Source organism: Terrapene carolina, unplaced genomic scaffold, assembly GCF_002925995.2.
Source record: "Terrapene carolina triunguis isolate 2854851 unplaced genomic scaffold, T_m_triunguis-2.0 Scaffold714, whole genome shotgun sequence".
In the NCBI taxonomy this organism is placed as follows: domain Eukaryota; kingdom Metazoa; phylum Chordata; order Testudines; family Emydidae; genus Terrapene; species Terrapene triunguis.
In genome coordinates, this window is record NW_020665065.1 from 19,821,895 (window position 1) to 19,835,912 (window position 14,018).

A 14,018-nucleotide genomic window follows, 5' to 3' on the forward strand; every position below is an offset into this window, starting at 1 on the left:
GTGTGTGTGTGTGTGTGTGTGTGTGTGTGTGTGTGTGTGTGTGTGTGAGAGAGAGAGAGAGAGAGAGTTTGGTGCAGCAGGTGAGAACATAAGGCGGGGGGAGGGGTGTCCTTGCTGTATCAAGTAAGGGAAAGGGGGTCATGGAGCTTGCTGCAGGAAGGGGGAGGATTACTTGGGAGTTGGGGTGACTGCTACTAAGGATGGGGGGGGCAGGAGAGTCACTGGGGAGGAGGAGCCAGGTGAGCAGGGCAGGTGCTGGGGCACTGGTAACCTGCCTGAGGCATGTGTTTGGGTGGGAAGAAGTTTTTGGCCCTGCTGGGATGTAAACAGCCCAGGGATGAATTACACAAAGAAATGAAAATACAGGAAGCAGATTTCAGTGTCAGCAACACACAGGCGAGTTTCCAGTTCTCTGCACAACCCAGGGAGGGGAAGACACTAGAGCCACCCTTGAGTCAGCAGGAGGCTGTTGCTGAGGTGCTGCAGGGCAGGGTGTCTTTGGCAATTGGCCTCCACTTACACACAGCAAGAAGAAAAGAAAGTCAAGTTTTGCTGGAGAGCAACCAAGCCAGCGCGAGCAGGGGCATCAGGGTTACCCTGTTATCGGTTGTGAAGGCAGGGAAATTAATACATCTCTCTAGTAAACCGTCAGGCGCTTTCCACAGTCGCAAAAGGGCTGCAGGTGGGAGAGGAGCAGTGAGGTCCGTGTCCTCAGGAACTGCTCCTCAACTGGAGAGAGGGGCACACTAGGACAGAGGGGAGCCATGTCCCACTCAGCTTTCCTGCTGCACCGCCTACAAAATCCTTGATTCTAAAGCTTTGACTCCACAGGTCCCATTTGCTGTGGGGACTCTGCAATTTCAGGGGACCCTGAAGTGAAGCAGTGTCTGGTGAACATCATCCCCCAGGCATCCAGCGAGCAAAGGAAAGGAGGAGAAGCACCTTGGATCTCTGCACTCACCCCCCCTTTCAGTCCACATGAGCAATCACCCCCTCTTTGCCATTATCCCAGTCTTGTGTCCATGGCCCCCTGCCTTCGGACTGGGCCTTGGCTGTCTTTTCCTTCAAACTCAGCCCTCCAAAGCCTATTAGCCCCTCAAAGAGCCACAAATCAAATGGGCAAAGATGAACTCTGAAGAGACCATTTTTGGCCTAACAGCAAGATGCTCTGCTTCCCCACTGCACACCTGGGAAGCTGATGGCTCACCTCTCCCCACCCTGACTCCTGTTCGCTGCCCCAGGCCCGTTCTGCGAGCAGCTACAGCTGGCTGGGAAGGCCTCCCCAGCCCCCACGAACATGTGATGGAAAATTTGTTTCTGAAATTTGGGGTGTTTGTAAAGAACCAGATTTCATGTAAAACCAAAACCTTTTAGCTGCTAATCCCACCCCCCCAGAATTCTCTCCCCTCCCCCCGGTGCTACCCACAACATTTTCAGTAACAAAAATGGCGTTCTTTCCCCAAATGAGATTTTCTGTTTTGTTAAAAAGCCATTTTCCAAGCAGAAAAATGATTCAATGGGAAATATTCTACCTGGGAGCCTCCCCCGGCCCCCACTGCTGCTGCTTGTGATCAGCCGCTTTGATTGCGCAGTGTCCAGGGCAGCCGTTCCCCTACATACTTGTCAAAGACCTAGTCCAGCCTGTATTGACACCGCGCCCCCCCCACCCCTCCCCCCACCCCCGGAATTAAGTAGAAGCTATTTCAGCAATGGGGGGGGGGTAAGAGAGAGGGGGGGGATCTTAAAGTGACAGCACAGCACATATTCATCCCCCAGTGTTTGCCCTGAAGATCTGCAAGGACTTGCTCTCCTCTGGCACAAAGTAGGTTTTTGGAAGTCTGAGGGCCAGATCCCCAACTGGGGTAAGTCAACATTGCTCCACTTGTACCACTAAAGCTACCCCATGAAATCCAGCCAATTACAGCTGGTGGAGCAACACTGATTTACACTAGCTGAGGATCCAGTTTATAAATATCTCACTGAACTGTTCCAGGTGTGAAGGGTCTCTGCTGCTGGAGCTCCTCCACCACCTGACTGAGTCTAGATGTAGATCAGCAGCTCTCTGCTCCACCAGCTATTTTACTCCCTCATCCTCATTTTACTCAGACTATTGCTACAATACCGGTCATCCTGGGCTGGGGTCCCCTGGAGAGCAGGGACAAGGCTTAGGTTTGCTAACCCTGACCGCCCACGTTCCCAGGCTGTCCCTAAATACAGAGGGTCATTTTAAAGAGCAGCAGTTCTCATTTAGTCTCCCTGTTTCTAGCGCTCACCCTACCCTTGCAGGATGCCTGGTGAGTCAGGTTCTGTAACCAGCGAGGCTTTGCTGCTGCACGGCTGAAGCCTGTGGGTGTGTTTATGGGCACAACAGGGCCAGGAATTCAAATTGCTGCAGCCCATTGCCGGCTTGACCATTGTTCTATGCTCAAAACAAGCTCATCAGGTAGGGTGACCAGAGGTCATGATTTTTGGGTCTTTTTCTTAAATAGGCTCCTATTACCCCCCGCCCCGATTTGCTGTCTGGTCACCCTGTCATCAGGAGCTTGGGCAACCCTGTGTGCAGGGTGCGACGCAGGCCAGCAGCTCCCAAGGGCAGCCCGGAGGCTGAAATCTTTGAACACAGCTTGGTGAATAAGGAGCTGGTGGAAGGGGGTGGTCCAAGGGCCCTGCAGAGCAGAGGCCTGTATTATCCGAACAGGTACAGCACCAGCAGGCAGCACATGGCCCATTAGCAGGGTTTGAAACCCAAGACCTTCAGCACTGATCTCCACCTCGAGCCAACAAAGTAACTCCATTGGTTGGCAGCTGTCATAGGCTATTATCCTCTAGCAGCCCAGCCACTGGGGCAGAACGGTGGGCATGATCCACACTTTGCCAATGAGTTAAATAAGCTTGTGCCATTGCTCTGTCCATGGGGTTCAGCCCCAGTCTCTTCAGGTGAGAGGGGGCTTCGGTCTCAATAGCCCATTAAACTCTTGGCCAGCAATGATGCTGGGTGTGTCCTGTGGGTATCTGTCCATGAGGGATTTGCTCATTCACTCCCCAGCTGTCACCAATAATAACCATCATATACTGGGAGCTGAGGCAACAGTCACACCAATTGGCTCCATATCCCAACCCCGAACTGTCCAACACCCCGACCTCGTCGCTGATGGGGGACTCGGGCTGGCCAGTGCTGTGCAGTGGTTTACTGGTACTCTTCCCCCTCCCACCCCCGGCTCAGGTTGAACTGCATCAAGGCCGGCCATGGGGAAGAAAAGCTGACAAAGTTCATGCCCCACCATCTCATCCCTGGAGTGCCAAATGCAATGGCATGGCACAAAACAGCCCCCTTCCGGGCCCACCAAAGGGGGAGGGAAGTAGAGAGACCCCATCCCATGCCTAGGGAAGGGAAGAGGAGCAAGCCCAGCTGCACCTGGGCCCCCGTACGCTGGCACCAGCGAACAGCCAGGGCCAGGGCCAGGGCTCTCACCGGGAAAGAGCTACTGAGAGCCCAAGCAGCTGGGAGGCCCCTCAGCAAACTGCTGCTGCTCCACATCCCCCCCCTTCTCCTTGACACAGCCCTGACCTCTCCTCTCCCCCTCCCCAGTGCTCCCTGCTCTCCTAGCAACAGGCGATTAACCCTCACTCCCATCTCCCCTCCCCCCCCAGGCACTGGACCCCAGCACAACCCCTCCAGCTATCCTGCCTCCCCACACCCCAGCAAGCCTGGGAAGTCTCCTGCCCCATGATGCGCTCTCATGACCGAGCTCCTGAGCCCAGCTTGTGGGGTGGGTGCAGAACTGGCTACACAGGGGAGTGGCTGGGACACTGGCTCCGCAGGTAATTTTATAGGGTCAGGACACAAAGAAACCCAGGGAGGGTAATTAACGTCCACGGGTTTGGTTAAGTCCTGCTTCCCTCCTTCCCCAAAGGGCAGCATTTAACCCCCAAATGCATCATTTAAATTAAAACCAGCCCAACCCTCTTCATAAGGAATGTATTACTCAGACTTCCCATGGCCCTTTGTGCACGCCTTCATGGGATTAGAATGCATGGCCTGTTGGGGACGCACCCCACCCACCCTCTGCAAAGTAGCATGGATGGGCTATGGGGAACGTTCCCAATATAACCTCCCTGTATGCCCTGCCCAAGGCCATGGGTAACCTATTGGGAATTCACTTCTCAAATGCATCCCTTTTTGTGTAAGTGCTTTTACTTTATCTCTGCAGGGTCAAAGAACCACCCTATAAGCTGCCAGGCTCACCCATGACCTGGAAGGAAACAAAACTACCACCAATAAAGTTTGCATATGATAATAATGAAGAGGACAGGTCACTGACCAAGCAATCTAGATCACTCTGAATCATCTGGGTGCAAGCCAAATCTGGATTTTAATCTGGCTAAATGTAAATGTCTACATCTAGGAACAAAGAATGCAGGCCCTACTTACATGATGGGGAACTCTATCCTGGGAAGCAATGACTCCGATTTGGAGGTTATGGGGAATAAACCACTGCAGGGTGGGGGGATTTCTGCTGAGACCCCAGGTTTCTACAGTCCATCCTAGGCTTCCACCTCACACCCTCCCCTGTGTGAAGTACCAGATCCGATTGCTTCTAACAGTCGGGCTGCAGGTGCCTTTGTTAAGGCCCTTTGGCTGGAAGGAGCGAAGGCCTCCTGGGGGCAGGGCGGGGTAGTGGCCAAACTTTCTTGCTTAGTAGGAATCTGTTACAGGGTCTCTTCACTGCAGCTGTAAGCCCGAGCTCTTACCCGTCATGGCCTTGCACAACTGCAGAGGTGGATTTACCATGAAACAAACAGTGCGGTGGCACAGGGCTCCCAATGACAGGGGGTCCCCCCAAAATGCAGGACAAATCTCATCTGTCAACCTGCCCCCGAGTCCCGGCTGGTGGCGCAGTAGGGCAGGCAGGCTCCCTGCATGCTGTGACTGGTGGCCCCACACCGCTCCTGGAAGCGGCTGGCTGCTGGCACGTCCCTGCATGCTCCGTGCGCCCCCCCCCCCCCCCCACAAGGGGCACACAGAGACATGCCAGCAGCAGCGCAGCAGGACTAAGGCGGCTCGCTGTCCCCCTCTCTCCGCACCTCACTGCTCCCGGAAGCGGCTGGTTTGTCCCTGCAGCCCCGGGGGCTGGTGTCGCCAAGCGTTGCTCCCACCCCAAGCGCCAACTTTGCAGCGCCAATAGGCTGGGAACTGCAGCCAATGGGAGCTGTGGGAGTGCGCACAGAGATCCCCTGCTCCCCCCCCGGAGCCGCTGCCAGAGGGGTGTGCTGGTTGCTTCGGGAGCCGCACTGCCCAACCCCTCCTGCACCCCAACCCCTGCCCCAGCCCAAAGCCTGCACCCAAGCTTTATCCCAGAGCCCAACCCCTGCACCTCCTCCCACACCCCAACCCGCAGCCCAGAGCCTGCACCCCTCACCCCCTCCCCCTGCCCCAATCAAGGTACCTCATTTTATTTTCATTTACTTTCTATTACTTATAATATAGGAGGAGGATGAAAAAAGAATGAAAACAGGGGGAGATGAGAGAATGTTCTTTTTCTTGGTTAGGTCCTGGGGCCCCCCAAAAATGAAGCTGTGCCCAGGGCCCCACTAACTAACTCGCCACTGCACAACAGCCTTTCAGCGCAGGCATGTTGGCTGGGCTGCAGGGCTGGGTCAGAGCCCAGGTTCCACTTCCACACCGGCTGGTAATCTGCCCTCTTTGCAATGAGCCCTCCAGAGCTTTCCCACAATTCCTCTCATGTGCCCAGCAGGACAAACAAGTTCTCCAAGAATCACAGAGCAGCTCAGCTCGCTGCAGCATGGAGATCCATGGGGTGCACCCCCCAAGTCCTAGCGACATACATGGGGGAGCACAGCACCAGTGAGGACTCAGTAACTCAGGTAGGGCTTTGAGCAGGGCTGCTCTGGATCGCTCCTTCGCAGCCATGCCCTCCCTCTACTGTGGCGCTGCACCTCTGCTCTCAGTGGGGATGGATCTGCAGCTAACAACATCCCACAGACTCCCAGTGCTCTTGGTGAACACCGAGCATTCTGGGCTGCCACTGACTCCACTGGGAATAGCCGGCGCTTCAGCATCTCACTGGATTAAACCCCTCGTGCAGAATCACTCTGTTCAGCTGCATTGCTGAGGAGTAATTCTAGCGCTCAGCCAGCGCTTTTGCCTCTTTGGAGAATTGTGCAAACACTAGCTCTGCTCTTGCAAAACTGTAGCCTACAGGTTGGTGTCAAAGGGGTTAAACCCCCAAAACCAGCTTCCTGGCTCACAACTGTACTTTGCATGTTGCAATGAAAAACATTCTTGCAGTCTAATTAGCTAGATAATCCATTTTCACCTCAAATTAATATGGATCAAGTCATTACAAATTTCAATACTGTTGACAAAGATTAGAAAGTTTTAAAAAGGAGCTTTTTTTTTTAACCTCTTTGAGCTGTTTCAGAGTAAAAGGGCCTTGTTTGCAATTCAAATGGTGCCACTGCGCAGCTGGTCTGCTGATCCCTCCTGCAATAGGCTTAATATTCCTGCAGCACAAATTCTACCTCTGTCTTTTTAATGATTTGGGATTGTTCACAGATGCTTTGATGTTTTAATTCTCTCCGTGGCCCTGGAATGCCTGGTCCTTTGCAAGCTGACCGGCAGTCAGTTCAAGGCTTGTCTCTTGTCTGCCTTAGGGCAGTGGGTGTGATCATCAGGGTGGGGGTGGATTGTCCTTCATGGTGGACAAAGATGTTTCAGAATGAGACGTTGGGGCCCTAAAAACAGCTACGAGTCTGGCATCTGGGAGAAACATGTCGGAGCTTTTTCTAAAAGTTTCTTGAATCTCCAGCGTACACATTAGATACCAGAATGAAAGAGTGATAGGTAGGATTTTCAAAGTCACCTAAGCGAATTAGTTCCCAGCTCCTGTTGACTGTCAATAGGGCTTTGTCACTGGGCACCAAACACACAAAGGTGTCAGAACCCCACCCCACCCTTGGGTGATGATCCACTTAGAGCAGAACCCCATCCTGGTTTCTTTGGCATTTTTTCCCCCCCCCCCCCCCCCCGACCTCAGGGCACTCTCCCCCTGGTCTCCCCATCTGTCTCCCAGGCTCCAGTCCCCAACACTTGTAGTGTCCTGCACGGTAGGATACAAGTAACCCTGCTGAAGCTATTGGGAGTTAGTTGTATTCTGCTAGGAGATAATTAGGTACCTTGGTGCGGTATTTCCCGACTGATTCCACCCTCACTCACATCAGTAAGAATCAGGAGTGACGCCAGTGAATTAATGGAACTCCATTAGAAGTGTGAGTGAAAGCCCAATATTTTTGACACTGGTATCGCTATCCTGCCCGTGCAAGCTAGCTAGGGCAGGGTAGCGATACCAGTGTCATCCCCAGCCCTCAAGGACAGCGGGTTAAATGGAATCAGGCTTTAGAGCAGGGGCAGTCTGGTTTTTGTCAAGGTCCAGAGAAACATTTCTCACACCACAATAACCATAAGTAAACAATTAAGATTTTGGGGTCCATTCAAAAGCATCTGGCGGTCTGGATTTGGCTCGGGGGCTGCCGATTGACTACCCCTGCTTTAGAGGATCCCTTGTCACAGGGAGCCTCTTCCCACCCTGGTTGCAGTAGTCTCAGCATGAGGATGCAGATCTGGGGTATGACTCAGCTGGCCAAACACTCAGACAGCTGAGCTAAAAGGGCAGCACAGGAAGGAACAAGCCTAGGTAATCCCCATTATCAGCACCTGTGCAGCTGGAGAGATCAGGTTCCCTGTGGGCTGAACCAAAGGCTGTCAAAACTCCCCCTGCTTCAAAGCAGCCAAGATTGTCTTTATCCCAGCCCAAAGGCATCACACTAGCAGGACCTATAATCTAGGCAGTGCTCAGTGTTGTCCAGACCTGCTCTTAGCTGGCACTAAAACTCCTGAATCCCATCCCATTACAGGCTCCTCCATCACTGTCCCCAGCAGATGTGGGAGGGTCCCAGAATCCAAATGACAAATTAAAACAGCCCCTTAGCCTGGCACCATGAGCAGAGGCCACACGGGTGGGGAAGGAGAGACATGCAGAGTCACATGCCCCTGCAGATTTGCTGCTTGGTTTGTACTGAGCATGCTCAGTAACACTGCTGAAGCCAGCTGCCCTCACTCTGCCCCCCCCCCCCCAAATCCACAAGCATGGGTCCCCTGCCCACGAGCCAGAATCAGCTGGCATGGGACCAGCCACGGGTGTCTAACTGCAATGTAAACATACCCTTAGAAAAGGGTCCCAAATCCAAGCCGAGTCTGAACTAATTTGGGAATGCTCAGATCTGCATTGCTGGGGCCTCTCATTAGTCATGAGAAAAGGTCAGTTTATGTAATAACTTTCCCAGAATTCTTTAACAAAACAGTAAACAAAGAGGAAACTTTAATGCTCCTGGGAACAGCCAAATAACTGCTTAATAAATCTCATTAGAGTTGGTAAGCTGCTTAACAGGATGTGCTATTTTAGCTGAGCTTGGAGTGGGGAGGTGTGGTGGGTAGTATGTGTAGGTGTGTGTTTTCATGTGTGGAGTTGTTTTGGAGTGTGCAAGTATTCACATATTGTGTTGCAGCATTCAAGTGTTGTGTTACAATGATGGATGCGTTACTCTGCGTGTACACACCTGCGTGGCAGTTTGTTTCCATGTGTGGTGTTGTGCTGCAGTTTGAGAGGTTTCATGTTGTGGAGTGTGCAATGGATGTGTGCTTTAGTGTATGTCTGCCTGTGTGAGGACGCACTGCAAAGCACAAACACAGGGGGCAGCATGAGTACAGCAGAGAAGATCTGTACTTACACCAAACCTTTCACCCTTACCTTCTGCGGGGCGTTGATGACTCCAGTGTTATAGCCAAACTGCAGGGAGCCCAGCACTGCTCCTCCCACCGCCAGCATCAAGCGAGCTGTCATCTGCGTCAAGAGAAACAACATGCAATCAGGTTGGGAAATGCTCTTCTCTCCAATGCAGGACTGTGGGGGCAGCCCCCCATCCGGGGCACCCACCTGGCTCCTGACCTGAACCATTCTAGGATCCAGTACTCTAGATCTCAACCAAACAGCAGCTGTGCACGTACAAGACTTGTACACCCGCCCCTGTCCCCTTCCCATCCACAATGAGCCAGGAGAGTTAGGGCTCATCTTTTCCTGGCTCCCAGCGTATCCACTACTGAGCAGAGCAGTCCTCCCCCAGCTTTCTCCCTGCACAGAAAAGTAGCTCCTCGCGGAGAGGCTTGCAGATCGGGGCATGGCGTAGCTCTTCGTGAATTAAAAAATCCAAAGTCCACCCATGCAAGCTCACAAGTTGCAGTGGAGTTGCCCTGATTTACATGAAAAGACAGGTTTGGCCCTTGAGTTCATATCCCATAAAGGTTATCCCTTGTTAGCATTTCATTACTTGTTCCATCAGTGCATTTATCGATTACATCCACCCATTTTCTAAAGCAGAGTGTCGGACCAGATCTTTCAGGGGTTAATATATACGCAACATTAGGAAAAGCAGTTTCCTGGGAAAGATGTGGGGCCTGAATCTCCTCTCACTTAAAAGGATACAGGCCTGAACGAAACAATCCAGGACCCTCAGCACACCTCAGCTGGGAGCCCCAATCACCATACTGAGGCTGTGGTCCCTTCTTGGGGAGGCAGCAGGTTTTAGAGTTAAGATGGCTGGGGCTACTGTTTCAGGCTGTCTGCAGACTCAGGCAGGCATTAGTCATTTATTAATTGCAATCGCACCAAGAGGCCCTGGTGATGGACCAGAATCCCACTGTGCTAGGCGCTGTACTAACAGAAGAGACAGTCCCTGCCCCAAAGAGCTTACAATTATAAGGAAACTAGGGTCAAGTTTTCACACTTTTCTTTCAATCCACAGAGGCTGAATTTTTTTTTTTTTTTAAATGAACGTTGAAATGTTGTGACTCCAGGCACTAGGCCATAGGCACAGGCCTGCCCTGCCCTTTAATCTGGGTGTGCAGGGCAAGGTCTCTATGCAGCTAACCAGTATCACCGGGTTTTTTGTGACAGCCCTTTGTGCAGCTGCGGTGCAACAGATGACCCACATTGTGGATGAATGCCTGATGACTAGGGTTAGCGGTGGCCTACAAGAACTGCATCACGCACTGCAGATGTCATCGCTTGGCTCCACTATGCATATGCTAAATAAATAATAGTGATACTATATTGACCTCCATGGAGTCACTCTGGCTTTAAGCTTGTGTAGGTAAGATAAGAATCAGGTACCGGCGTTCACTAGTTCAAATCTCTGCAGAGCTGAGCACCACAAATCTGTGACCTTGCACCCCATAATGCTTTATAGAAATATGCTTAAGAGTGTATATATGACATAACTGGAATACATTTTATGCTGGATATGCCATGTAGCATCTCTCTGCAAAAGTCATATCTACTGAATGTGTTCATCCTATTTGTATGAATGTATCATTCTTGTATCTGAAACTAGGAATATAAAATATAACTCTGAGGTCCTACTGTAGTTATGCAAAGTGTGGGCCATTAATGGTTGTTTGGAATCTTGATGGCTCCCATTAACCAGGACAATTGGTTATAAATGGCTCTGTTTACTTGTAAGTCTTCCTGTATGTGCTGGCAAGTGGGTAATGAAGTCTTACAGTGACATGTGATCATGTCACCTGAACTGGAATCCATCTTTAACCTGGTGCTTTTCCATTTAGAAGGAAGTGTGGGAACCCAGAGAGGGACAAAGGATTCCCGACTTGTGTCAAAGACACAAGGGGGTGGAACAGAACAAAGGAGGCGGCCATCATGAGAAATCCCCTAGCTACCACCTGAGCTGGAACAAGGACTGTACCAGGGGAAAGGATTGGGCCCAGACTAGAAGGACGCTAGTCTATCAAAGAAGCTTACTGGAACATCTCTGAGGGCAAGATTTACCTACATTTATTTTCTTACTATATTAGGTGTTGACTTGCATGTTTTATTTTATTTTGTTTGGTAATTTACTTTGTTCTGTCTGTTATGACTTGGAACCACTTATATCCTACTTTTTGTATTTAATAAAAATCACTTTTTACTTGGGTTAATTAACCCAGAGTATGTATTAATACCTGGAGGGGGGAAAACAGCTGTTCAAGCTTTATACAGGGTAAAATGCATTTATTTGGGGTTTGAACCCCATTGGGAGCTGGGTATCTGAGTGCTGGAGACAGGTGCATTTCTTAAGCAGTTTTCAGTTAAGCCCGCAGTTTGTGGGGGACATGTTTCAGACCTGAGTCTGTGTTTGTACCAGGCAAGTGTGTCTGGCTCAAATAAGGCAAGGTACTGAAGTCCCAAGCTGCCAGGGAAAACAGGCTCAGAGGTAATCCCAGCACATCAGGTGGCAGTTCCCAAGGGCGTTTGTGACCCAACCCGTCACACCTACTGTTCATGAACTGGGGCTGGGACAAACAGTACATCCATTCCTGGGAGCAGCACCCATCCTCTGGAGTCAAGGTCCTCTCTCCTCCCAGCTGATATGCATCAGAAGGCCCCATAACTTGGGGAGAAGGGTTAAGTAATGCCACCACATCAGGGCTGAAGTTTGAAAGGAAAGCAAAAGCAGGACTGCGCTTGCAGCCTGGTTCAGCCGAGGCAAACCACAATCTGTGTCAGAGTCTAGGTCACAGTTACTCAGCAAAATCCCTGCATTTATGCAACTGCTCAATGCCTACAGCTACTTGGCAAGTACTCTCCCAATGCCTCTCTCCCCTGCCTAAGGTTAGGGTAACAATTGGAGGAAGTGAGGGGTGGTGTGGGTAGGGAGTGTCAGCACAGGCTGGTAATTGGACACCTCCATGAATAGCCCATTTATCCAGGCAGGAAAGTCACCAGTAGCTCAGCCTGGTGGCTGTACCCAGAAAACTGGGATCCACTTTTCACAGTCTGGGCTGATCAGCTTTGGAATAGCCATGTGAAATTAAAGCCCCTTTGATTGCTTCACACCCGCTCTCTGAAGCAATGTTGGTGGAGGCAGAGTTTGCTGAAACAGCAGTGCAGATTTGCCAAGTCTCAGTGTGCCTTTGTTAGAGATCCCAAACCTTTAATCTGGGCCACGTGCATCTGACTGGGGATAGTGGGGCAATGATCCAGCTCCACCCCAACCCCTTTATTGTACAGAGCCAGGACCCAGAGCCTGGTAACATGGGAAGATTCATTCTGAGAGTCACAATTAACTGCAATTACTTCTCTGCTCAGGGAGTACTTGCAGGGGTCAGACCATGACTGAGCCCTGTGCACAAGACACCGGCTCCTCCTCTGTCTTAACCACAGCAACTCTGCGGAACAGCATCTGCCAATCTTGGCTCCCCAGACACTAGCACATGTCCCCTGCCTGCTTACATCACCCCTGCTGTCCTGGAATGATCTCTCTGGGCCCTCCTTGAAACTGCCTTCTTCACTGACCCCTCCACAGATTGATTCAGCAAGCCACACAGCTCAGGTCCCTCATCCTTTCCCCTCTGCAGCCCGCTTCAGGAGCCCTTTCCTGTGCAGCTCTTGGCTTAGCCACCTGCCTGGTCTCTGTCCCCTCTCCTCACAGCTCAGTTGGAAGCAAAGCCTCCTTCCCTGGCCAGGTCCCCTGCATTTCCCTGCCCTCTGTTCGGATAGGGATGTGCTGAACCCACTTTTTAATTACCTGACTTATTACCAGTGGCTGATTTCATTGGGTAGCAAGTATGAGCCTGGATAGCCAATGAGGTTACCATCTCAAGTTACCCAGCAACAGTAAACATGAGGCCTCAATTAAGTCATGAGATCTGCATCCACCAGCAAACAGGAAGGATGGAGCAGGAGAGGCAGCTTATGTGACATGTTTGAATGGCAGCTCAGCATTTCAAGCTTTCCCAGAACCTCCCCCCAAACAGGTAAAAGGCAAGTCTCCCAGTCCTCCCAGAACATCTGGCCCTGCATCTGGAGGGTGCTCTCAGCTGGGATGCAACCGATGGGAAGAGGGGGGTTTGTTCTGTTCCAAGACTCAGGCCCTCCTCTGTCAGACAGCTTCCCCTGGATCTCAAAGGGGCTTAGGACAAAGGAAGGAAACATTGCATGATTGTTGCAGAGCTCCAAGCACCACTTTTTGACACAGGGCCAGTTTCTCCAACTGCATAAAGGAGCCAGGCTCTGGGTGCGAGTGGCCAGCCGAGAATTCCCCTGGCAGTAGGGGTATCAGCTAGTGTAAAGGTATCAGAGCTGGGTTCTGCCCCCATCACTCTGCCCCCAGCCTGGCACAAGGGGCACGTGAAAGAGTAATTCAGTGGGGAGGGACAGGACTGAGTTCCACCCTGCTACCCCAGTCTACAGCGGATATAAGGTCCATATGCTGCTGGCATAAATTAGAGCAGCTCTAACTCGTACAGGAGCCAATGCAGGCTGGCTTTCAAAAATCAAGGAGCAGAAGCTGGCATCAAGAGGACCAGTACAAGCTCTAAGGCACACAAGTCCACAAGATAGACATCCCCAGTGGTGCACAATCTGCACAGGGGTGAATTTCACCCTGTGGCAGTATGAAGGGATGCCAGGCCCTACAGCCGGACACCGTAAGGACCAGAGATACTGGGTACGGTGAGACGTGAATAGCTCTGGGTACAGCTAGTTCTCTCAAGCCCAGCTGATCAGAGCTCCCCGGGAGCCATCGCCTGCAGCCCAAGCTCATCTCCCCAAACACACTGAGGGACCAGGACATGCACCCAAAGGGCTGGGGGGAGGGGATGAAGAGGACACTGAGCCTACATAGGAAGTCAACCTTTGGGGGTTCTGGACAAAGGTCTCACTTGAGTTGGGTCACCAGCAGCCTGCAGCCCTGCACCAGAGACGGACAAGGAAGGGGTGGCGCATGTGAGCACACGCCATTCATGATGCACGGGGCAAGTGTAGAGTGAGATTCAGGCAGAAGCAGAGGTTTAATGATTCCTTTAACTGCTCACTTTGTTCCTGTTTCTCACAGGCAATTTGCTGAGCTTATGTAGAAAGGGGCCACATCCTGTCTGCAAAGGTTCA

General features: G+C 51.6%; 1 protein-coding gene across 1 annotated transcript in view; it reads right to left on the bottom strand.

The window, feature by feature from the left end:
* SLC2A1 (solute carrier family 2 member 1) overlaps window positions 1–14,018 on the bottom strand; it is a 37,821-nt gene that overhangs the window by 14,641 nt on the left and 9,162 nt on the right. Inside the window, exon 2 of the mRNA XM_026660068.2 lies at window positions 8,829–8,921. Within this exon, the coding sequence (XP_026515853.1) occupies window positions 8,829–8,921 (93 nt within the window). The remainder of the gene's footprint in view (window positions 1–8,828; window positions 8,922–14,018) is intronic.